Source organism: Eutrigla gurnardus (genome assembly GCF_963514095.1).
Source record: "Eutrigla gurnardus genome assembly, chromosome: 2".
NCBI classification, from domain to species: Eukaryota; Metazoa; Chordata; class Actinopteri; order Perciformes; family Triglidae; genus Eutrigla; species Eutrigla gurnardus.
In genome coordinates, this window is record NC_139916.1 from 1,262,073 (window position 1) to 1,288,645 (window position 26,573).

General features: G+C 43.4%; 2 protein-coding genes across 3 annotated transcripts in view; one reads left to right on the forward strand and one right to left on the reverse strand.

Annotated features, from left to right (window-relative positions):
- Positions 1–22,292, reverse strand: part of mkrn2 (makorin, ring finger protein, 2) — a 294,103-nt gene extending 271,811 nt beyond the window's left edge. Inside the window, exons 1-10 of one of the 2 annotated variants that reach the window (XM_084034441.1) lie at positions 22,159–22,292; positions 21,462–21,590; positions 20,133–20,332; positions 19,579–19,716; positions 19,300–19,475; positions 17,817–17,882; positions 17,594–17,742; positions 16,732–16,842; positions 15,592–15,736; positions 15,318–15,492 (exon numbers count right to left, since the gene is read on the reverse strand). In XM_084034441.1, the coding sequence (XP_083890567.1) occupies positions 15,334–15,492; positions 15,592–15,736; positions 16,732–16,842; positions 17,594–17,742; positions 17,817–17,882; positions 19,300–19,475; positions 19,579–19,716; positions 20,133–20,332; positions 21,462–21,590; positions 22,159–22,184 (1,299 nt within the window). In that variant the 5' untranslated portion in view covers positions 22,185–22,292 and the 3' untranslated portion in view covers positions 15,318–15,333. Of the gene's footprint in view, positions 1–15,247; positions 15,493–15,591; positions 15,737–16,731; positions 16,843–17,593; positions 17,743–17,816; positions 17,883–19,299; positions 19,476–19,578; positions 19,717–20,132; positions 20,333–21,461; positions 21,591–22,158 lie in introns of those variants that run through there. The other variant, XM_084034440.1, reaches the window with a different exon arrangement.
- On the forward strand, positions 21,886–26,102 carry LOC311029359 (MKRN2 opposite strand protein-like). Its single transcript, XM_084034458.1, has 5 exons — positions 21,886–21,969; positions 23,056–23,676; positions 24,844–24,893; positions 24,980–25,148; positions 25,473–26,102. Exons 2-5 carry the CDS (start codon positions 23,474–23,476, stop codon positions 25,705–25,707), a joined length of 657 nt encoding a protein of 218 aa, XP_083890584.1. The 5' UTR covers positions 21,886–21,969; positions 23,056–23,473; the 3' UTR covers positions 25,708–26,102.
- Positions 26,103–26,573: the final 471 nt, after the last annotated feature.

Sequence of the window (26,573 nt, forward strand, 5' to 3'; positions counted from 1 at the left end):
ACGAACTTCTGAAGCTGAAACCAGATTTGAAAACAAATTACATCGTGTGGATGTTCAGATTGTTGACAAATTATGATCATGATGAGAACTAAAGAGGTCCCATTACCTGCTTCGTTTCCACAGGTTCAAAGTCAACCAACCTGCAGCAAAAGACAAATCATTCAAATAGAAATGCAAACATTTTAACAAATGTAATAATATGTAAATAAAAAATAAAAATACACATAATGAATGAAACACTTCTACTGTTACAGATGGTGCCTTTAAAGGATCAATATTTAAAATGACAATACATGTTTCCCCTCTTCATCATCTCATACCTACTCCTCATCATCTCATATATTATCAAACCTCCTCCTCCTCACATTTCATACCTTTCCAGATTCGTCTTCAGATTGTTCAACAGTACATCCTGGAATTTCAAAAACCGGAACCGAATTTGTTCAAGACTACGATGGCCAAGATGATGATGACCATGATGACGACGGCCATGATGATGACCGTGATGATGACCATGATGATGACGGCCATGATGATGACGAACATGATGATGACGGCCGTGATGATGACGAACATGATGATGTCGGCCGTGATGATGACCATGATGACGACGGCCATGATGACGACGGCCATGATGACGACGGCCGTGATGATGACGAACATGATGATGACGGCCGTGATGATGACCATGATGACGATGGCCATGATGATGACGAACATGATGATGACGGCCGTGATGATGACGAACATGATGATGACGGCCGTGATGATGACCATGATGACGACGGCCATGATGACGACGGCCGTGATGATGACGAACATGATGATGACGGCCGTGATGATGACGAACATGATGATGACGGCCATGATGATGACGAACATGATGACGACGGCCGTGATGATGACGAACATGATGATGACCATGATGACGATGGCCATGATGATGACGAACATGATGATGACGAACATGATGATGACGGCCGTGATGATGACGAACATGATGATGACGAACATGATGATGACGGCCGTGATGATGACGAACATGATGATGTCGGCCGTGATGATGACGAACATGATGATGTCGGCCGTGATGATGACCATGATGACGATGGCCATGATGACGACGGCCATGATGACGACGGCCGTGATGATGACGAACATGATGATGACCATGATGACGACGGCCATGATGATGACGAACATGATGGCCATGATGAGGCTGTAAGCATATTTTAAAACAAATTACGTTGAGTGGATGTTCAGATTGTTGACAGGAATGATGATGAAGAAAAATCAAACAGTAATGATCACCTGCTCCACACCGGCGTGTTTCAAGTCGAAGAAACTGCAGCGGAAGACAAAGGAGGATTTTCATCAGTTCAACCGGAGACAAAAACATACATCCAGCTTAGGTAAAGGAAAATCCTTAAACAGATAACTTTACAAAACAAAGGAAATGTAAAGAACAAAAAGACAAATATAGATAAAAACATATGACAATGTCAAGATACAATCATAAACAGATAATATGTGTGATTGAAGACAAGAAAGATCTAATAGAAAAAAAAAACTATTTCAAAACCATGAAGATTCTCAGTCAACTCAGTGACTTCTTTCTATGATTCCCAACAGGATTCATTATTGGAGATCAGAGGTCTTCAACGTTGTTCAGGCCGAGGACCCCTTGGCTTAGAGTGACACGGTGGAGGGACCCCGATTACATATCCTATACAATCGTGTTGCCGACTAAGTCGTGGAGCTTCACCTGCTGAGAACACACCGGCTAAACTCTGAGCTACGCTTGTGTTGAGGCTAACACTCCGACATAGGACTTTACCGGCGCTCACTACGAAAAGTCCACAGACTTTGCCAGTAAGTCATTGTCAAAATGGGGACTGAGCCAGAGGACCAGGGGATATTAAGGAGCACAGGATCAATATTTAATCTGATAGTACACTTTGTCCCCTCGTTCACAACAAACGCAAAGCAAATTTTAATCTTGTTACTCATCAGTTGTGTTTGTGAACGGAATAATTTGGGTTTATTCACGCTAGACTTGCCACAGAGGAGGCGGGGCTTAACTCCATGTAAACACCAACCAGCTATCCTCCGTCATGGCTGAAATAACTACTATTGCAGCGACCTTGTTGTTTGAACCATAGACAGTCTTGGGTTTATGCAATAGCAGCACATGAAAGGTTAGGTGTGAACACACCTTTACTCTTCATCATCTCACATATTATCTATCAAACCTCCTCGTCCTCCTCCTCACGTTTCATACCTTTCCAGATTCTTCTCCATATTCGTCAACATTTCACCCGTGAATTTCTGAAGCTGTAAACACATTTTAAGACAAGTTATTTTTGCGTGGGTGTTCAGAGACTTTACAGGAAGGATGATGATGATGTTGATGATTTATAAAAACGTGGTGATTACCTCGTCCTTTTCCGCTTGATTCCAGTTGATCTCCGGAAAAGCATAACTGGAGCAGAAGACAAAGGAGGATCTTCATCAGTTCAACAGGAGACAAACAGCTGAACAGTGATGACCCACCCCCTCGGCCCGAACCTCGCCTGCCCACTAGAGAGGCTAAGTCCCGCCCCTTCCAGTGTCTCCCATGGGACCTTATTTTGGAAATATGTACAGTAGCCAACGGCCAAGGACAAATATGTTTTTGATCCCGTTTGAATTGACGTTCACTGAGCCGTTTCACCTCACCCTGATGTGCTACTGCCTGCAGCAAACACTGACGTAATCATGACAGCGGCTGTGAAACTGTACATTTTACCCAGAATACAGCATCGGGTCAGGAATAAACGTGGAACCTGATGTAAAGACCTGATCCAGGTTAGAGTCAGCAGGGTGATCCAGATCACTCCTGTCTACTGTTAGTCCCTGTGTTGATAGACCTGAATATAATGTGAGAGAGACAGGTGTGTCCCATCATGTGTCTCTCTGGAGGTGGGCGGGGCCACATTAAACATCTATAGATAGTTCCTTTAAAGATCAGTAACGCAGGATGATTATCTCAACTGACAACAGTCTTTGTCTCCTCCTCCTCGTACTCTTCATCATCCCAAACCTCCTCATGACTCATACCTTGCCAGATTCTGCCGTAGGTTCCCTAATATTTCATCGATTGTCTTCTGAAGCTGAAACCACATTTCAAAACAAATTATTTTTCTGTGGATGTGTTGACAGGAATGATGATGATGATCAAACATCAGTGATTACCTGATGTTGCTCCACTTGTTTCCCGTTGGCATCAGCTGAATAGAAACTACAGCAGAAGACAGGATTTTCATCAGTTCAACAGGAGACAAACAGTTGAACAGATTCACTGACTGAGATGCTCAAAGTGATCCAACGTAAGTCCACCCATCCATCAACCACTAATCCTGTACACATTGGCTGTATCATAGATAGATACTCTTCTCCGCCCTGGCGCTGCAATGGTGGAATGAGTTTCCCGCCAATGTGAGGACCGCAGAGTCACTCCCAATCTTCCATAAGAGATTCAAGAACCTGTTGTTCAGAGGTCACCTTGACTCTGCTTAGCCTCCTCCCCTACTACCCCGCCCCCTCCCAAAAAAACAAAAACAAAGTCCTCATTGCTCGTTTGTGTGTACTGGCACATACTATACCACCCTACCTTACCCTACAAGGGTAAAACTGAGAAAACTGCTTTAAAGTTTTTTTGTTTGTTTTTTTTACCTGCCAGCCAAATGGGTTAAAGGTAGGTAAGTAATATGACACTTGATTACACGTATTGATGATGTAATGTTCATGGTTATAACTCAACGAACATGTAGTTACTGCAGTTAGGCTTTGTAGGGCAGTATAGTATTTCACACTTTGTATGTTAGCACTTATCTCTTAGCAATTGGGCGTGGTTTAAACTTGTTCTTGTGAAATCCTTACTGTACTGATAGCAATATACTGTTGCACTTTCTTCCAACAAATGAACTTATTTTAAGTTGCTTTGGATAAAAGCGTCTGATAAATGCCCTAAATGTAAATGTAATAAAGATCAGTAACACAATCAATCAATATCTAAATACAGAGTTTGTCCGTCCTCCTCATACTTTTCATGGTCTCAAACCTCCTCCTCCTCCCGTTTTACCTTTCCAGTTCCTGCTTCACCTCCAGAAACATTTCATCGATGGACATCTGAAGCTGAACCCAAATTTTAAAACAAATTATTTTAACATGAATGTTCAGTGTTGAAATAAATGATGATGATGATGATGATGATGATGATGATGATGATGATGATGATGATGATGATGATCAAATATCAGTGATTACCTGATTTGGCTCTGCATGTTTCCAGGTGACTTTAACTGAATAGTAACTACAGCAGAAGTCACAGGAGGAGTTTCATCAGTTCAACAGGAGACAAACAGCTGAACAGATTCACTGATTTCAGATAACCTGAAAATGTATCCCACTTAAGTATTATCTTTATAATAGAAATACATTTAAAAAATAGGGCTGTCAAAATGAACGCTTGTTGATTAATTTCTTTTGGTTAATGCACTTATTTTTTTAACGCAGAAAAATCCAATCCAATCCACTTTATTTATATATCACGTTTTTAACAAACACAGGGTTTCCAAAGTGCTGCACAAGATAAAACACAATGTAAAAAAAAGAAAAAACATGTAAACACATGTAAGGTATGTGTATGAAATAAATCCCATCCTGTTAAAATCCCCAAATGTAAAACAGATACACAAGATGGTCGATAAGGAGATTGTTTTTAGGTACATCTATGCACAGTTTGGAGAGGGGAGAATTAGACACTTTGAGATGTATGACAAAGAGATTATCTTTCATTTACCTTTTGCCATTGTCCCCCTGGGCAGGTTGACCATCTATAAATATACAAATAATTGTTTTAAACCACTTTACACACAAAAATGTCTCGGCTCCAAACATGTTCAGCTTCTTAAATTACAGGCCGATGGTAGAGTCATGTCATAAAACTTTAAGTTGTACCATTATGTGTTGTCGACGGCTGACACATATCTGCGTATGAATGTTTGGAGACAAAAGTAAGTCCTGCCGATTGCCATTGTCTTGCCATTTAAGAGTTTCAGTTGCAAATCCTGATTATGATATGATTATAATATGAAGTGTTTTCTTCTTTCCTTGTCCATGTTAAAACCTGATGAGACTCGTCACAGCTACTGCATTTATTGTATGAATAATTGTGGCTTCAATTCAATTCAACTTTATTTATAATGGCATATGACAACAGATGTCATCTCAGGACATCACACATCGAGCAGGACTAGAATACGCTCGTGATTTTCAGAGTTAATGCATTTTCAAAGTCCCAACATCATCCAGGGGCAAGCATTACAGTGACAGTGGCGAGAAAAAACTGCAGTAGCAGCATTAGCAGTAGTGGTAGTATTAAATGAAGCAATAGTATCAACAGTAGTTTCATGTGTGGTATGAATTCAGAACTTTTGTGTTTTGATGGTGAAGCTTCAGTCAGTGTGGTTTGTCATCTCACCTGTGACATAAAGCAGGAGGAATACAGCTGCCAGCGCTGAAAGAAAAAGAAAAAAGTTAAAATCTTCTTTGACACATTCAATTTTCTCTTTGTTGGTCCTGGTTTGTTTTTAACACCCATAATAAAAGTTGCAGATAGTTGATAAGCTGAGCTTTACCATTTAGACTCTTGAAATTCATCTCCACAACACTGTACATGTCAGACAACACACACACACAATGCCAGACAACAGTCCAGGCTCAGGTCCACGCTTGCTGTTTGAGACAGCTATCACTCCAGGGCTGAGGTGTTTCTCAAAGCCAACTCTGCTTCACCTCAGCTCTGTACCTGTGACTTAATTGAGGTTGCAATGCATGCAATAGCTTTGTTAACACTCCACATTTTCACTTAGACATACTTAGTAAAACCCTTTTCAACACAGATGACACAGTTATGTCTCTGCAGCATCTCAAGCTGGTAGTCAAAGTGTTTATTATTCTGAAGGATCCATAACTCTAGTTGACATCGTCCTGTCATCAAGACTCTTGATGGTCCTGAAACTGTCTGATCTTATAAACTCCTGCAGATCTATGAGGACGTCGGTGTGGCTTTTAATCTGGATCAATTTCAGAATGGTCTTTGCGTGAGGGAGGTTTTTGCGTTTATTAAACCATTTTTAAAGCCTTCAGTCACTCTGCACTGTAAACATTAGTACCCTAGTTCTGGACAGCTCTGTTTATAGCAGTTCTGATGAAGTGCACTTAACAAATGAAGAGACTTACCAACAGTCGAGGCGATGTTTCGACTCGTCATGTTTGCAGCGAGTCGTCTCAAATCTCCAATGAACATGACATCTGCTCAGGTTTAAATACTGTGGTCTCAGAGCTGTGATATTTCCCTCTGGGCTGTTTTCATGTTGTTGCAGCTTTGATCTGCTGACATGTTGACTGACTGCTGGAAGCTGTTTGTTCACCATTACACTCACATTAGCCTTCTGGTCAATACATTAATATAACATTAGAATGAGAAGAGATTTGTGTTTGTAAAATCTAGAGATGCACCGATCAGGATTTTTAGGGCCGATCACCGATCACCAAAAGCAGTATCTGCCGATCCCGATATTGCCGATCACTGCGTCAAATCCATAAATTCTTCTATATTGTTGTCTTATGTAACTTTCATATATTTAATTTGTTATTCTTCTTACGCAACATTGACATTGTATTATTAAGTATAAAAATTAGGAGATGAGAAAGTATCATAAATAGACCACCGTTTTATTGCAGGCTGTATATATACAGTGTATACAGCATGGTATAGCTCCGGCAGGCATTCATCAGTGAAATATTTACGACTAGGCAGCGTGTATCATGGATCCAAGCAGTTAACGAGGCGTTTGAACCCGATGTCTTCTTCTCTGGTCGAGGCATATGAATTCCATTACCTTTTTATTTAGTTCTTTCATTTTCTTGTTGTCGTTGTAGGGTTGCTGTCGTTTATATGTCTCTGTTACAGTCAGCTGAGTTAACGCCGGGTTCACACCGGCCGCCAAAGCGGCGCACCCACGAAAATCGTACGCAATCCGCAGCCCCCCTGTTCCGACCAGATGTGTATTTCTACGCAAGCGACAAGCGCTTCTGCTCAGCTGTTGTTAATTCAGAGCTATTTTTTTCATCATAACCTCATAAATATATACGCCATGTTTCTGTAACCAAGAAGTTTGTACACTTCTTTTATTTATCCGTTCTCTCTCAGACACACACACACAGACAGAGAGAGAAAGAGAGAGTGTGTATGGTAGTAGACAGTAGTAGTGTAGATATACCGTTGAAATACACATATTTCTTTATCTACTCCAGTGTTTCCCCTAGAATTTTTTTCAGGCCCGGTGGTACCCACCGAAAAAACCCTAAACAGACGAGACGCGTGGGATGGTGTATTGGTGCAGTTGGATTAAGTGAGGGTGGCACAGCAAGCAGTCTGCAATTCTGCAATTATTATATTTGCATTCAACATTTTTGTTCAACACGAGTGTATTCAAGGTTTTCAAGGATTCAAGGAGAGAGTGACTTATTAAGGTGCCGGTTGATGGAAATGATCCAAAATTAGGGTCCGCAAAAATATGACTTGAAAATGAGGAGCATAACATTAATAGCTACAGATACTGTAAAACACTACAACGACATATGAGTGCATATATTGTCCTATTTTATCAAGTAAAATATAAGTTATAGGTTTACTCAACAGCCTGATAGAAATTCAGGTAGAAATAGGTTAACTCAGAGTTCCACAGCTTAAGGAGTTTTTAAGGAGCGCCGTCTCTGCATATATATATCAGCGAATGTGCGCACGAGCGGATCTGTGCGAGCAGGCAGCGCGAGGAAAGCAGATTTTGGACGGAGACACACAGCGGCATTTTTCTTATAAATGCACCGGTCCGGTTCCGGTACCGGTCCGGTTCCGCTCACACCACGAGTCTGAAGAGTGCAACAGCTTATCAAAATACAGTGTCAACTTTCCGTGTTTTCAAAGTAGAAAGCGACATCGTGGTGGTTTAACGAGGCGGAACGGCATCAGAACAACATCAAGCGCGTAAAGTACACGAAGAAGAACGTAGCGGGAGCGCGCGGCGAGGATTGTTGCGGCCACGCGTCTTGCGGAGCAAGTCTACTGTGCTGCGCGGAGGCGCTCCTAATGATTATTGATTTATGAATGTATTGATAGGTGGCTTATTTTTGGCGTATTGATTTTTTTTTCTGGCCTGGCGGTAGGTCTCCTTGGACTGGCGGCCCCGCCAGGCCTGTACAATGGTAGGGGAAACACTGTACTCTTCACATTGATTAATTGTTTCCATGTCTCTACTCTGTTTAGATACACAAATATGATTGCATTTGTCAATCGCTGTATTTTATTTTGAAAATTGCTTTTATTTTGAAAATTGACCGGGTTGTCTCGCGTTTCTTTGTGCGACTTACTGCCAAAATTGACAGGACTGCCGAAACAATCGCTTCACGGCACAGGACGGCCGCATAGGATTGCGGCGCTTTGCGTCTGGTGTGAACTACACTATCGCTTAACAAGCGCACCGAAAGGAAGTGGGCTCCGCTCTGCGGCCATTTGCGGCGCTTCCGCGGCTGGTGTGAACCTGCATGCAGTCAATGCACTGTCTATATTAAAACGTTATCGGATCAGCCTGCTTTGATCTATTTTGAGAACTCTGATCAAAATCGATAGGGAAATTATCGGCCGATTGCATCGGCTGCAGATCGATCGGTGCATCTCTAGTAAAATCTAGATGGATGGATTCCATGCTGTCCAGTGAGCATTAGAGTGTCTTTCATATGTGCCTTTACCTTTGTAACTGTTAGAGTAGAACGATTGCGACTCTTGTAAGTTTCTCTGACATTTTACATTAATAATGTTTGCTCTGGGAAGAAGGCAATGGGACGAAATGCAGATGTTTATCTTCCTGTCCCTCACAGGGAATTGGATGTGATATGTTGTCTTTTTTTTTTTAAACAAACATGCAGTTTTGCTTCATCTGTCAACAAGTTAGCTGTTGCAATAACAACTAGCTCGCAGGGATGGAAACATCCGTGTGTTTTACACCTGACAGGTGAGTTAGATTCCTATAGAGAAGAAGTTCAAACAGCTTCAAGCAGTGTGGAGATAAGCTTTACCTCCTGGGATAAAAACAAACAACATTTTCACACAATGGTTATTAAACAGCCTCCAGGGAGGGACATATTATATGAAAACACCCTTAACTGAGTCTTGTTGGGGTGTAGTAATATCTATTGGGTGTTTACATTTACATTTAACATTTAGGTCATTTAGCAGACGCTTTTGTCCAAAGCGACTTACAATAAGTACATTTGTCAAAAGAAGGAAACAAAGAAACCACAACGTATCATTGCCGATAAAGTAAGAGCTAGAAATAGAACAAGTGTTAGGTCCTCATCTGAGTAAAGTAGTACCTTAAGAGCAACAGTGCTATGATCAGAGTGCTATAGGTAAGTTTTTTTTTTTGGGGGGGGGGGGGGGGGGGGTGTTAATGGGTCATGCTATGTAGAGTCGAGGTGAAGTCTGAACAGGTGAGTCTTGAGCCTTTTTCGGAAGATGGCAAATGACTCTGCTGTCCTCCTGACGTTTGTTTGATTTCAGCGATGGTGGTACCAGCCGGCCAGCTGAAGTAGAACTGTTTAAAGTGTAACAGGGCGTACCCACCAAACGCGATGAAACTTCATCGCGCGACAAGATTACATGTAAAGTCAATGCAAAGACGCGATTAGACGCTTCATCGCGCCGGGCGACGCGATGGACGCGATAGCGCGGCGCGATGGACGCGATGGACGCGAAAAATCGCTTCATCGCTTCATCGCGCCATCGCTTCATCGCGCCATCGCTCGAGTTGAAATAATTGAACTTTTGCGGCGAATTCGCGTGAAGACGCGCCGCGACAGCCTATCAGCGTTGAGATCGTCACCGACGTGCTGACGTACGGACGTCCTGGTGTTCCCTCGCTTTTTGCCACAATATTTATATATTATATTATATTATATTATATATTGCCCATAATCAAAGTTGGGGGGCGCACGCACGCGCGCGCACACACACACACACACATACATACATATCAATCCCAGCTCTTTCACACACAGAGATCCTTTTTTTTGCGATTGTTTATCACTGGGGCTTATGGCCGGCTATGAAGCACCAGTTCTGGGCAGAGCAGCAGCTAAACCTCCTGGTCCTGTACCCTGGTTAGCAGGTCTTCAAACTGGGCAACAGTCAGCCTGAAGTACCGCTGGAACCGGCCGTCGTCCAGGCGCAGCTCCTGCAGGAGACGGTGGAACTCGGCGAGCTCACGCCGCCTCCGTAGGGTAGCATGCACCCAGAACCGACGTCGGCGCCTAGCCCGCAGACGAAGCTGGGAACTTCTCCAGAGTAGATACAGTGCAGCGATGGTGGTTATCTCAGCCATGATCGACGAGAGAATGAAATGGCGGAAGAAATGTTGTTGTTTGGGCGAGCTCGACGCGATGACGCGATGCCGCGATGAGGCGTTTTTTGGCATATTGGACCGGCGTCAAAACTGGAGCGTCTAGCGCGACGCGATTTCATTTGTCGCGCGTTTCAATCGCGTTCATCGCGTTTGGTGGGTACGCTCCGTTAGACTGGCAAAAATGGACCCCATAGTCTTTTTCGCCATGAAAAAACATCAAATAAGCCATCCAGACATTTTTTTTCAGTGATCACCCATGTACCGAGAAAGCCTCAAAAGACGCTAACAGCCCCATAGCGCTAACACTGATTAGATTGGGGCGATGAGCCTAACGCATCCACAACGGCATATTTTAACCACTAATATTGCTCAAAATAGCACCAAACCTCTTCAGTAGCATGATAAGGGTCCTTACACATAAAACCAACATCAACAACGTAGTTAGCGAACCCGGAGTTTATTAAAAAGGACTGTTTTGAAAGACTTACTCACTGCCCAACTTCCAGGTACTCTCGTAGTATAGTCCGTACAAGTCGATTATCGAATGCAATGCAACAGGAGATGATTTGTTCCAGCAAAACACATAAACATTGGGGTTTCATTTCCGTGTCAACACTCGATAGACATCATCACAAACAGCCAAGTAATGCATTTTCCATGGAATTATAAATGCCAAGACTTTCCTCATTGAACTGAACTCCAGTGCATTCGGTAATCAACTTGTATGGACTACCTGTCAACATGGACCTACTGGTAAGGCACAGACTTGTAAACTAGTCTTTTTTTAATAAACTCCGGGTTCGCTAACTGCGTTGTTGGTGCTTAGTTTTATGTGTAAGGACCCTTATCATGCTACTGAAGAGGTTTGGTGCTATTTTGAGCAATATTAGTGGTTAAAATATGCCGTTGTGGATGCGTTAGGCTCATCGCCCCAATCTAATCAGTGTCAGCGATATGGGGCTGTTAGCGTCTTTCGAGGCTTTCTCACTGGTGATCACTGAAAAAAAATGTCTGGATGGCTTATTTGATGTTTTTTCATGGCGAAAAAGACTATGGGGTCCATTTTCGCCAGTCTTACACTTTAAGTAGTTGAAGAGGAGAGATGAGATGAGAGTATTCAATACATTTGGAAACCAGGCAGAGTGTATGAGCCATAATATACTACATGTGAAACTGTAGACCAAAGGTCACCAACAGGCGGTCACCAGACGCTGTCCTGTATGGACCTGGACCTATAGTCAATGAGTTATTTAAATATTTTAAATTTGGAAGGGGTGCTTCTATTTTGACTGGCCCAGCTTTTTTTGACTTTGCGGTACTGGTTTAGCAGATCAGGAAATCCACTGTACAATTGCATGCAAGTTAAATCATCCCATGTGAGGCTACTCAGCCAATCAAATTTGTGCATTCCAGGTAGGGCTGAACGATTTATCGTTTTCTGACCGAAATTGCGATTTCAGACAACGCGATCATGTGATCGCCAAAGCTGCGGTTTTTGCAGCGCTCCTGACTCACCCAGGATCTGTTGTCAACTATTTTACACATGCCGTCTCCCGACCATCCTGCCAAGCTCACCAATCAGACTACTCATGAACAGGTCACGCTAACCAATCAGTATTAACCTGCTCCGTATTTGTAATTAGTCAGAAATTACTTCAACTGGACCAGAAGCGGAGTTAGGGGATTTAATCGCCAAGAAAAACAGCACGTCCGTCATTTGGGAGTATTTCGGGTTTGAGGCTGCAGACGTGCACCAGAAACGGGTACTGTGAAAAACCTGTCGCGCTAAAGTTGCAACATCCAGCGGAAACACAACCAATATATACCGGTGATATAATCTCCCGCGAGAGGGTGCATTTCACGGCAGGGGCGCTGATTACGGCACAACACCGGCACTTGAAAAATCACCATAGACATTTGCATGACGCGTGCATGACGGAAAAGTCCGGTAAAAAGTCCGGTGACTATGATGATCAGGCCCACTGTAGCAAACAGACTACAATTACAGCATCTTTTGCCAGTGTAACTCCGTACGATAAGAGCAGCGGAAGACACCGGAAAGACGGATTTAAAAACCTCCTCCGCACGCTGGACAGATGATATACGATTCCCTCCCGCACCGACTTCTAACAGGTTGCCGTCCCACAGCTATACGCAGAGTGTAAAGATAAAGTGGTAAGCCATAAATGAATGACCCACCTATTTTAATTTCTGACATATTTTTTAGAAGGGTCATTTTATTTCAATAACAGTTTTTGTATTTGATTTACAATTAAATGATTACAGTTAAGGATTTTCTGTAAGTTAAGACAGTCAAAGATGGCTCTTTTAGTTCATTTGTAATAACTGCCATTGGTCAAGGACTTTAAAGAATGAACATGCATGTTCCTTGTTAATAAATTCACTTGGAAGCAATTTTTTAGTTGTCATCCTTGCATTAGAGTAATAGCATTCAATTTAATGTTACTGTACATTGTGAATATTGCACTGAAGCTTGATTTGAAGGAAATCGTGAATCAAATCGAAATCGCAATATCTGCCAGAAAAATCGCAATTAGATCTTTTCCTAAAATCGTTCAGCCCTAATTCCAGGCGCCTCTTAATACAGCCAGATGAAAGAGGTGAGAAGCAGGTGGCAGACCGGAAGACGAGTGAGCCATACAGGTAGAGAAGACAGAGAGAAAAATAACTACACGTGGCGCTCTCTATTAAGAGACAAGTGGACAGCGACAACAGAGCTTTCAACCCAGAATGGACAGACAGACATGTTAATTATTCCCACATATTAAAACGAAATATCCTTCCAGGCTCACCAATGAGAACCTGCACATGGCCCTGACACCATTCCAGCCCAGATTTAAAATCCTGGCAGGACAAGCTAGAGCTCAATTCTCTCACTGAAAGAGAAACTGGAAAACCACTCAATCGTTATGAGAATTATGCAAAAAAAAAAGGAGAAAAAAATGTCAATCGGTTCAATTTTTATAGCAGTTCTTTGGAGGTGGACATTTTTGTCCTTAGTGTCACTTTAATAGGGTAGTAAATTAAAGTGACGCCTGAGGCTTAAACATTCCCTTCAGGTTATTAGTCTAACTTGGATTTTAACTCATTCACTTTCAGTGTTTTCAACCTTGAGATTGTTTATAATTTATGTCCCAGTCAGTTTTTAGTCTAGTCTGCCTCTTACCTGTCCGTAGAATGCATCTGAAAGGAATGCATATATCTTACTCTTTATATTTTTATAATACATACACATTAGCATTTAACCCCTTTTAAAAAATTGCTGGAAGGCCTGACAGTTATTCTGTCCCACAACTATGCTGAAGCATGCTACACTTAGCTTAGCTGCGAGGCTCTAAAAGCCAACAGTGTTGAGGCAAAAAAAAGTGCTTTTTGTAATTAAATTGTGATTCCATTTTTTTTAAAGCCAAACATACAATTCACTTACATTGGAGCAACAAAAAAACAACAACTCTAACCAGCTAGCCTCGAGCAGCTAACTCACCACGTAACCTGGAATCCCGCCAAAGTTTCTTCTAGAAGGTTCTGGAAGGTTATCCACAGCTACTCAACGGTTTAGCAACGTTCTCCTCCCTGGACACATTTTTTTAAGCCAAACACACAATTCACTTACATTGGAGCAAAAATCCCAACGCTTACTAGCTAGTCTCTAGCGGCTAACTCACCACCATAACCTGGAAGCCCGCCGAAGTTTCTTCTAGAAGGTTCTGGAAGGTTATCCACAGCTACAACGGTTTAGCAACGTTCTCCTCCCTGGACACTCGCTAGCTCTACTCGGTCCCAACTTGTGTACATTTTACATACATTAAAAAAAAAAAAAAAAAAAAAAACGTATTTCACTCTTTCGACACACCTGTCCACGAAGACCGGGCCGCGGTGACCGAGGCGGTACTCGAAGCTTCTCTGCGGTGTAACCTCCTAGCTAGCTTCTCCTCAACGGCTAACGGCTCTGTGGCTGTCTGCGTGAGACGTTCACTGAACCTCTGTAAATCATAACGACGCAAAATAAGACAATTTTGCATCAGATCGAAACGTATTACAAACAATATGTGTATGGCATGCTACGTTGTAATATCCGGTTTTCCTTTAAATATTTGACTTAAATCTCAAACATTCTTAGTTTTTCCTCTGAACATACAAAAAAAAACAATTGTTGGCTGCAGCACTACATTATACGATTAGACATTTTGATGAAAACGTTTCAAATTACTGTTATAGAAGTAATGATTTTATTAATTCATATTTATTTATTTACATTAATTCATTTTATGCATTTTTCACAATTGCATCTTGTGTGTTGTTTATATAGATGTCTGAATTGATTACAATTCATTGATAGTCTGAAGTTTGGACTATTGCACATGAGTGCCTCTGAAATTATCTGCAGTTTTGTTTTTAAAAACTCAAACTTCTTTTATGGTGAGAACATTTGTGATGTATTCATAATTTTAAAAAAGTTTAAGTTAAAGGTCCTTTTGGAGCTCATAATATAATAACGACCTGCCTTGCTGGCTAAATGAACTATTGAGGGAGGTTGAAGAAGCTTGGGAGAGGTTGGGAAGATAAATTCCACACAACACCACGGGATGACTTTATACCGATTCTGTTTTTACTTGTTTACAAAATAAATAAAATGGCAATAACATATCGATAAACAATTACCAATCTAGTGTATATGACGGATTTAGTTTTGCAGACTGAAACACACCAGAGAGCTGTAGAGTGACCACATGATTTAATATTTTATGGATGTGTCCAGACATTCAGGACCCCCCCCCCGCAGGTCAGGGACGCGGTGCCGCCTCTACTGGTCTGCAGTGGGCGGGGTCTCCGGCCCCTCGTTGCCTGGCCCGGACATCTGCATGAAGAGCTCCCTCAGCTCTGTCATGTCATCATTGAGGGGCGGGGCCGGCCGCTGCTCGCGCTCCTCGATGAAATCCCACAGACGGACGTTGTTCATGAACTGCAAAAATAAAGATACAGTTTATAATCCATGAAAACCAAGAACACCGAGCTGATGAACCACTGATTTTTTTTATTCACAATGGCGGCTGTTTCTGACCCGGACGTTCCCCTCGGAGCTCAGCTGTTTCCGCGGCTGGTCAGGTTCTGCTCGGGTTCCGTCTGGGAAGGCGTGAAGATACAAGCACTTCCCTCCGAATGGACACGATCCACGACCCTGATCAAAGTACTTACAGGACTTCTTGCTGCAGAGACAGAAATGGTTTGTTTAACGCCGTCACATCCAAGGTCACTCTGGACTGGAGCTAACCAGCTAAAGGAATGAGCTTTAAACCCCTGAATGACATTTATTGATACAAATAATTATTCTGTGAAAGACTTCATTTTTATGAGAGAGATTCTGCAAGACTTACTGACTGAATTACTACAAAAGCTACATAACAAAGTTTCATCCAATGAATGTGATCTCCGTTAAAGCCAGGGTTGAGAAACGAGAAAAAGTGTTGCCAAGTCTACCAGTGAAAGCAGCTAGCAGCATTAGCTCTAAAAGTTGCTAAATTGAGTGAGAAAGACGAAAAGTCTGCAACACTGACAGCCCATTCCTTCATCATTCCCTCTCTCCAAAGACACACCCCCAAAAACCAGTTATCAAAGACAACGAACACGGCTATTGTAAGTACTAGCTAGCAGCTAGTGGAAGATTCGCAATGAGTGCACAGGCACAGTTAGCCAGACAGACAGGTAGTTAGAAAGACAGACAGACAGGCATACAGGTAGGTAGGTACGTAGGTAGGTACTTAGACAGACAGACAGACAGGTAGTTAGACATACAGACAGACATACAGGTAGTTAGACAGACAGGCAGGTAGTTAGACAGACAGACAGGTTGTTAGACAAACAGGCAGACAGACAGACAGGCAGACATGCAGGTAGTTAGACACACACACAGACAGGCAGGCAGGTAGTTAGACAGACAGACAGGCAGGTAGGTAGTTAGACAGACAGGCAGGCAGACACACAGACTGAATGTAACGATTGGATGGGCTTCATACAGTCTGGGTCACACATATGAGATTCTTGGGGTTCTGATATATTGATTGCTCGATTGTCTGGATGTACTGAGAATGTCAACACATACAACAGAACATGAACTGAACATTACTAACCCGAGCGTTGTGCCTGTTTGTGAGAGCCACTGTCATTCCAAGCGTGATGTCACAGTGACACTCCAGCAACTCACCTGACTCCAGACTTGAAGAGCTCTATGAGGTGGTCCTTCTCGTCCTGGTCCTCGACCCAGTAGACCGACGGGATGACAAACTCAGAGACGACTCGACACTCTGGACAAGACCTGAGAGAGTCGGAGAGACATCACATCACATCAGACAGACAGACAGACAGACAGACAGACAGACAGACAGACAGACAGACAGACAGACAGACAGACAGACAGACAGACAGAGAGAGAGAGAGAGACTACTCACAGGCCCGGCACCACCTCTCCTAACCCCACACACCCAGAACCAACTTCATAGACCCTGTACTGGCCTCACACAGGCCAGATTCCACGAGACAAAATTGTGATATATCACTAACCTGTAGTGTTTGTTGAGTTTCTTACAGTGTTTAGAATATGGACTCACCTGCTGGTCTTATCTGGCGGGTGATTTGCATTTTCATGTTTGCTATAATTGCCCGTCAACAATAGCGGTGACGACAAAGTTGTGCTCGCTGCAAGTGAAAGTGTCATCCGAGATGGACAAATTGTGTTTGTATGCAGGTGGAATTGTTAATTAGCTATATTTGATATCCATCAAGCTAAATGGGACGCTGAACGGTAAAATAGATTCTATTCTGTGATAGAAAAGGTACTGGATATATCTTGGAATGTCATTGCAAGTCATTATGCGGAGGAACCGTCGCAGATAAAGGAAGGACACATTGTATTCAGCTGTTTCCCACTGTGTTCCAGCATAATCACCCTACACTATTTCTCATTGCTGTTGCCAGCCCACGCTGCAAAGTGCACCCCACGATTTTCAGAAGCACCCTAAGGACCTGGACTCCCGTCCCGACTCACAGACTCCGTCGTGGACTCTTACTTGATGATCTTGTTGCTGAAGTTCCTGGTGCAGCGCCACTGTCGGATGCAGGCCAGGCAGAAGGTGTGGCAGCACGAGGACAGAATGCCGAACCTGCGGTCTGATGGATTCAGCTTCTGAACCACCAGCTCCATACAGATGGAGCACACCTGGAAAACAACAACAACGTCAGGTACTGTCACCGTCGCCATAGCAACGTGAGCAACTGACTGACTGGACCCACCTTGTCCTGGCTCAGCTGGGCTGCAAACGCCTTCTCCATGTCGGCCTCAAAGGCCAGCAGACACATCTGCAGACAGACAGACAGGTATTACAGGTATAAACTGGACTAGAGCAAAGCTGAAGCTGATGCCAACGTAGATCCAGTCCAGACACATGACGGTCTCAGATACTTCTGTTAGTACACGTCCATGTAGTACACTGTGTACACCGGGTACTTATTTGTGTGGTGGCTCAGCTTTTGGCAGCTACAGGCTGCGAGCGCTTGTGTTATGTTTCCAAAAGTGAAAATGGCTTCCCAAAATCTCAGAGCAGAGGTGGTTATGGACGAGGAAGAACGACGTCTAACTCTGAATTATTTATTTATACCAACCAAAGGAGAGCTGCTGATTGTTGGAACAGTGGAAACTCAGCAAGACGAGTCTGGGGGTTTTACTTCATTTCTGTCCAGTTTGAATGAAATGTGTTTCAGACGATATGAACATTTCAGGTCACGATTATCCTGCTAAAATAATTGCGATTCACATTATCATAATAATAATAATATGCTTAAAACTCTTAAAATGGCAACAAAACATACTGGAAGCTCAATTATATTTTGTTAAGAAACACATTTTTATTTTTTTTTATTGCTTCACAGATAAGACACACATCCTTTTTTACTGAACATCCTTTTTAGTGAAAAACAATCAAACAATTTTTAATAAGATGATCATAATTCATAAAGACAATCCTATATCGTCCCATCCCTCCTGGACACCTTCAGGATTTATCTTGACCAAAACAGAGCTGCTGATGTTGAAACCTTGGAAACACTAACTAAGACGTAGTTTCTGTCCAGTTTGAAAGAAATGTGTTTTACGATGAGTTAAAAAGACAATGAAGTCCGTCTTAGTAGAAAGGTGGACGGTTTGTTTTTTGAGTTTCTTTTGTTTATTTCTCATCCATATTTTTTTCCCCAAACTCGCAGCTCGTGTGCAATGCATCCTGGTAAATGTAGGCACAGCTCCACAAGAAGGAGCAATCAGATGTCTTGGTCAAAGAGTTTCTTTCTTCAGTGGACTACATTTACCATCAGCAATGACTGGACACGCAGGTAAAAGGCAGGTTCACTGCTACGGCAGCTTGTTTCACTTCCACCTACAACCCGATACTTATTCAGTCCAATTCAGCTGATCCGAGCTCAGCTTGAAGCTCTTCACAAGGCACATTTTTAACTCCGTAATTAGAAATCATGTTTGTTTGTTGTGCCGTTTTAGATGAATTTCTCTACGTCTACCAATGTTTAATGTAATATCAGTAAGCAGCAGCGTTACAGGAATGATTTCATAATCACACAGAAATGAATGGAAACAAATCACAGCTGCTTTACAGGATCGTTCACTGTGGTGGGAACGTTTACATGAGTCATAATTATTCAACAGAAACACAGAGAACCATCACTGCTCCTTGACCTCCTTTAGATCAAATTAAATTAACATGCACACCTTCTCATGCGCTCTCCTCTGCTCGGCGTCGTGGGGGTGGAGCACGTGCAGCCCGCACACCTCACACAGGTCGCCATGGAGATACGTACAGTTGTCTTCATAGTAACAGTGTCCGGCGGCGGCGTAGGGACACAGCTGGGGGAGGTCCTGGTAAGCACGGCCCAAAGGAGGAGGGGCTGCAGAGAGCATGGGTAAAAGTTTAAAAACACATCATCTTGCTCCTACTATACTACTGATTACATCAACCAGATTGATCTAAAAGCCAATGTTTTATCCGACCTTGGTCCTGCGCTGAAGCATCCAGACCCGTCCTGATGGCGTCCACATATGAATGAGGAGCTGCTGCTGCCGCCGCCGCCAGGACCTCTGACCCCAAACCGTCTGCTGGACCCCCAAACATACTGTCGACACCCAGGACTGAGAGACAGCCGGGGGGGGGGGGGGGGGGGGGGGGGAATATTGAGGGATAGGATGATTAGGTTGTATGTAGGTTTGTTATTGATCACTGAGTATCATTAAAATCTCACCAATCTTATGATTAATACTGTTATTGATACTCCTTTTCGTTTTACATTATTGTGAAATTGACAGGATTAGGATTTATTTATGTTACAATGAAACTACAAGAACATGATTCAAAGAACCTGTCCCAGCAGGCCCTATATTAATAGCTGTGTGTGTGTCTGTGTCTGTGTGTGTGTGTGTGTGTGTGTGCGTGCGCGGATGAAGCTTCATCCTTAGATGTACGATGGAGTCGTGGCTTTTAGACATGTCACTGTCTACCTGAACTCCACCATACTCCTGAGGGAAGCTCTATGGGGGGGGGGAGTTACCTCTTTCTCTGAGGACCATCGGCTTCTTTACTCCGCCTCTGACTGAAGGTCCGCCTACAGGTCCTCCTACTAGTCCTCCTACACCTCCTCCTAGACCACCTCCTAGACCACCTCCTAGACCTCCTCCTAGACCTCCTCCTAGACCTGCGTGATCCTCTGGAGCTCCTCCTCCTCTGGATGAAGATTTGATGTGGTCATACCTGCACACAGGTCACACACACACCTAAATTCACACAGGAAGTGATGCAACCACCAACAGCGAGCGAGGTCACCTATTTCCCTCAGTGTGGTCATCCGTCTGTGAGCTGACTGTTACCCGGCTGTCAGCTGAGTGTTACCCGTCTGTCAGCTGACTGTTACCCATCTGACTGTTACCCGGCTGTCAGCTGAGTGTCACCCATCCATCAGCTGACTGTTACCCGTCTGACTGTCACCCGTCTATCAGCTGACTATCACCCGTCTGTCAGCTGACTGTTACCCATCTGACTGTCACCCGTCAATCAGCTGACTGTCACCCGGCTGTCAGCTGACTGTCACCCATCCATCAGCTGACTGTTACCCATCCATCAGCTGACTGTTACCCATCTGACTGTTACCCGTCTGTCAGCCGACTGTTACCCGTCTGTCAGCTGACTGTTACCCATCTCACTGTCACCCGTCCATCAGCTGACTGTTACCCGTCTGTCAGCTGACTGTTACCCATCTCACTGTCACCCGTCCATCAGCTGACTGTCACCCGTCTGTCAGCTGACTGTTACCCGTCTGTCAGCTGACTGTTACCCATCTGACTGTTACCCGTCTGTCAGCTGACTGTCACCCGTCTGTCAGCTGACTGTTACCCGTCTGTCAGCTGACTGTTACCCATCTGACTGTTACCCGTCTGTCAGCTGACTGTTACCCATCTGTCAGCTGACTGTTACCCATCTGACTGTTACCCATCTGTCAGCTGACTGTTACCCATCTGTCAGCTGACTGTTACCCATCTGACTGTTACCCCGTCTGTCAGCTGACAGTTACCCATCTGACTGTCACCCGTCCATCAGCTGAAGTTCACCCGTCTGTCAGCTGACTGTCACCCGGCTGTCAGCTGAGTGTCACCCATCCATCAGCTGACTGTCACCCATCCATCAGCTGACTGTTACCCGTCTGACTGTCACCCGTCTATCAGCTGACTGTCACCCATCCATCAGCTGACTGTCACCCGTCTATCAGCTGACTGTCACCCGTCCGTCAGCTGACTGTCACCCGGCTGTAAGCTGACTGTCACCCATCCATCAGCTGACTGTCACCCGTCTGTCAGCTGACTGTCACCCGTATGTCAGCTGTTACCTGCAGCGTTCTCCGTAAGCACACACTCCTCTCTGGTAGAACTTGCAGATGGTGGAGGGTTTACTGTTGGTTGGGTCATGAGAGAACAGACAGCGGCTTCCCTCCCTGCACACACCGTGGAGGAAATACCTGAAACACAACACACCCGTCACGCCTGCAGCTTCCAACAAACACCGTCACCATGGCGACCGTCAAAGCTAAGGTAGCTAGCAGAGCTACTAGAGGACATTATTACGTTCACTATCATTTAATCCGCAGAACACTTTCTGCGTGGATTGGTTTATATTAGTATTATAGAATTTAAATGGACTGAGATAGAAACAGAGAAACATGTATCTTGTCGGGGGAGCAGAGTGACCGTGTGTGTGACATCACAGCGGATCATCACCATCATCATCATCATCATCATCATCGCCGTCGCTGTACGATCCCGGACCGTGTCAGGTGGTGTTGTTTCTATTATTTTGTCCATGCCCGGTACGTGTTGTACCCGGTGGAGACCAATCAGGTGAGCTAACGTTTGTTAATCGGACCTAGTTTTAACTTCGAGCGGAACACGAGCTAACAGCTAACAGCTAAAAACATTAGCACGAGGCTAACGCGTCCGCCGCACCCTCAGAAGGACACGGTGCGCGAGACGGACGGACGCACGTGTAACAGATGGACAGACAGGTGTCCGACCGAGCGACAGACTTACCTGCAGGTCACCTGTTTGGTGCTCATCTTCCTCGCGGAGCTTTAGCTGCAACGGCTGCTTCCAAGTTGTCGCGCTTGGTGTTCCCTTCAAATACCTCCGACTGACATGCGCGGTCACACTAGGAAGGTTCCCATTCTTCTTCGTTGGTTTCTTCTTTTGTTGGATTTTAGGCGGTTTGTAACCAAAATGTCCCATTACCGCCGCGTACCTGGAAGGTATTAGATTATCTATAAAAAGGTTATTACAATATATGACATTATCGCTCAAGTTATTTCAAGATTGACTTTTATTACATTTTTGCAAATTGTTAATATTATTGTTTTATTCTTTTTCATTATGCAGTCATTCAATCCATGCAGCAAATATAGTATGAAAATAGTAAATAGTGTATATATATATATATAAATAGTGTATATACACTATTTATATTTATTATATATATATATACACTATTTACTATATATATATATATATATATAATAAATAAGTAAATAAATAATAAAACTGGTGAGGAATAATACATTTTCAGCATATCATACTTTGTTTACATAGTCGGCTCTTAATAAATAACTATATAAATATGGTACGTAGCCAACAGCCCAACAGTTTTGCAAATTTTTTCAGCAAAATATTACATTATTGGTGCATCACATGCTCAAACACCTGTTAGTCTGAGCAGTAGACGTCTTCAGAGTGCAACACACACACACAAACACACACAGTTGGACAAGTGAGACGGAAACGTGTTGACCTACATTCTGTTGAACCAATTAGATCACAAGACCTTTGAGGTTGCAGTTAGTCTTTTATATTGTAGGTTACTTTAGTTCATGAAACAAATTAAATGCTGTTTTATATGTATTTATTAATTAATTTATTTATTTCTCAATGACACAGACACTGCCCTGCAGGTCAGTGCCAGTTTCCATGGTGATGTTGCCTTACAGTCCGAAGGTCACCTGTCCAGACTGAAGCAGGAACAGGTGAGCCAGGTCACATGGACGCCTGTCTGACAGCACCTGCAACTTGATAGGCTAGAGCCAGTGAGTGATGTCATCTAATAGGCTGTAACTTAGCAACCAGGTGTGACACGAAGGAGGGGAAAGGAAGAAACAGACAACTGACAGACGAGAGAAGAAAACAAAGTCAAAGAGGAGGAACAAAGGAAGAACCGAAGATCTGAGGAGTAAGAGGAGAACTGAAGGAGTAAGAGGTGGAGTTGAGGAGTTAAAGGGGGACTGGAGGAGGTAAAAGAAGACTGGTGGAGTAAAAAAAAGAGCTGAGGAGTGACTGAAGGAGGAGAGGATTTGAGGATATGGATCTCAATGTGATCCGGCTGAGTCACTGTCAAAAGGAGATCTTCTGTTTCTCCGTGCCGGAGGAGTGTCCGAGCTGTGGGGAGGAGCTGAGGGGGAGCCGGCTGCAGGAGGCGCCGATCAGCCTCCCCTCCCCCCTCAGCAACGGACACAAGACCTCCTGCTGCCTGCTGGTCGCACCTGCACATGACAACCACAACAGGTAAACACACACCACAGGTAAACACACACACACACAACAGGTAAACACACACAGGTATACACACACCACAGGTATGGACACACAACAGGTAAACACACACAGGTATACACACACACACACCACAGGTATACACACATACCAAAGGTAAACACACACAGGTATACACACACACATCACATGTATACACACACAACAGGTAAACACACACACAGGTATACACACACAACAGGAGTGTGTTCCAGAAAGCAGGCTCAACCAAGTCTGAACCTAACCCTGAACTCTGAGTGAACCAAGTCAATCAATGGAGCTCTGATACTATGCGTCACCATGGCAACCGGGAGAGCATTAGAGATATTACTACATGTTTACGGAGAAAAGAAGCTCCTTAGAAATCGGTGCAATGTAACTGCAGAAAAGTGGAGACAGTTGGTGTGGCAGACAATTATTGAATGAGTATTTATCTAAAGCTGATCAGGTTTTTTTTTCAACGCTGCCTATGGTGCAGGTGACGGGTTCAACTCCCACGGTCCATGAGTGGAAGTAGTGAAAAATGTACAAAGAATAATTTTCCTACAGGTGTAATCCCACAAGCACAAAACAGATGGCAAATGGTTTTAATCATATTAAACAGAATACATATACTGGTAAGCAGCTATTTCAACACAGAAATATCATTAAACATTTCAGAAAACTCCCGTTCACAAAAAAAAAATTCAAAATGTGAGTCGGAGAATATTGTTTAGATATGTGATCTGTAGGAAAAACAGTAATTTTCTACCAAGTAATCAAAATCCTGTCTCGATAGCTGCTGGAATCACTTTTATTTCCATATCGATGGGTGACGAGGAACAGCACATTTCAGAGTTCAGATTCCAGAAAAAGGCAGAGACAGATCGGGAGAAACTCAGGGTTTGTTGAAGGAAACCTGCCAGGGTTCACAGGTTAGGTTCACAGAGTCAGTTACCATTGTTACCATGGTAACTGACCTAAAGGTTAAGTTCACTCTCTTTCTGGTGAGAAAACTCAGAGTGACCTGCTTTCTGGAACACATCCCAGGTGAATAAACACACACACACACAACAGGTAAATACACACAGTTATACACACACACACCAGGTACACACCGGACCAGTCTGACCAGTGTGTGATGTGCTGTTTATGCCTCAGAGAGTTTGATGGGACGTCAGATCTGCATACTGGGATCTCCAACACTTCAGGTAGGACTCAGAGGTCAGAGGTCGGTCTGTTGACTTGTCGTCTAGCGCCATCAGGTCACCATTTTACTGTGTGTGTGTGTGTGTAGGAGTTGTGTACAACTACACTGCTGGGGGAGTTGGACGGGATCAGAGCGGCTGGGAGCGCTGCGTCAGCGTTCCTCTGGTCCGACCCGACTTGTTCCACCTGCTGGCTCAGTGGGACCAGTACCTGGACCGCTTCTCTGATGGACCCATGTGGGACCCCGCCTGGCACAAGTACACGCATGTGTCTGTCTCTGGACCTGTCTGTCTGTCTGTCTGTATCTCCTTCATCACTTCACTTTCTGTCCTCGGTACAGTGTCTCTGTGTCATCTGTCTAACCCTCTCCAACTGTCTATCTGTCTGTCTGTCCGTCCATCCATCCGTCCGTCCGTCTCTCTCCACATGTCTGTCTCTCAGGTTTGATGAGGAGCACCATAACGGCTTCACGTTCTGTCTTCAGTTCATTAACAGTCTCTGTCTGTTTGTCTGTCTGACTGACTTTCTCCACTTGTCTGACTTTCCACCTGTCTGACTCTCTCCACCTGTCTGTCTCTCAGGTTTGATGAGGAGCACCATAACTGCTTCACGTTCTGTCTTCAGTTCATTAACAGCGTCCTGGCAGCAGAGGGGCGGAACTCTCTGAGCAGAGAGACTTTCACTCACAGCTTCATCCTGCCGAGGATGAGGAGGGTCACCAAATACACCACGCTCTACCAACACATCCAGAGACATCAATACTACATGGTAGACAGACAGGAAGACGGACAGACACACCAGATAAACCAGGTTTAATTTACCTGACCAGACATCAGCTGACCAGCATCCAAAGTTACTTTTCAGTTATATATATATATATATATATATGTATAACATGTATATAATGTTAAATAAATACATTTATGCAGCTCAACAAGCCTATGACATGTTATGGAGAGAACTTCTTCGATAAAGGAACTATTCAGGTAAAGACAGGATCAGAGTTATCAGCCAATATGTCGTGGGAAACGGGACGCCTCAGGGAGTGTTGTCAGTCCAACACTATTTTGCATTATTATTAATGATGTGTATGTAAATATCCCAATGGACATGGGAGGTCACTGTTTGCAGATGATGGAGCTTTGTGATAAAGAAATGTTGATTTTATGATTGAGGAAATACAGGATGTGATTAACCAAGTTGAATTGTGGGGGTCAAATTCTCAGTGGAAAAGACTAAAGCAATGCTCTTCATGAGAAGAAAGCTTCGAGAATAATCTGAAACTTAAATAAAATAATAAATTGGAAATAAATTGAAGAGAGTTGATATTTTTGTTTCTTGGGAGTGTATTTTGATACAAGATTGACATGGAATGTGCATATTAGCTCTTTAGTCAATACATGCAAAAAGGTGATAAATGAAAAAAGTTTGGGATGGATAGGCAAGAACATATCAGAGCAAATTAATATTCATGAAAGATTGATGATTAATTATTAAGAAGAAGAAGAAGATGTGACTTTCAAGTAACTTTATTTAAACACCATTCCAAGAAACCCTTAAATACTTATTTCAAATGATACATAGCTAATCTCACAAAACACTATAAAACAACCATCATTCTAAAAATGTAAAACCAAAGAGCCATCCTCCCCCAGTGAACACAAGACCTGCAGCCCACACAG

Excerpts from the sequence above, each read along its gene's own strand:
- LOC311029359 (XM_084034458.1), top strand. The coding sequence starts at position 23,474 with ATGGATCTCAATGTGATCCGGCTGAGTCACTGTCAAAAGGAGATCTTC. Across the intron at positions 23,677-24,843 it reads GCACATGACAACCACAACAG|AGAGTTTGATGGGACGTCAG; the intron begins GTAAACACACAC and ends TTTATGCCTCAG. Across the intron at positions 25,149-25,472 it reads TGGGACCCCGCCTGGCACAA|GTTTGATGAGGAGCACCATA; the intron begins GTACACGCATGT and ends TCTGTCTCTCAG.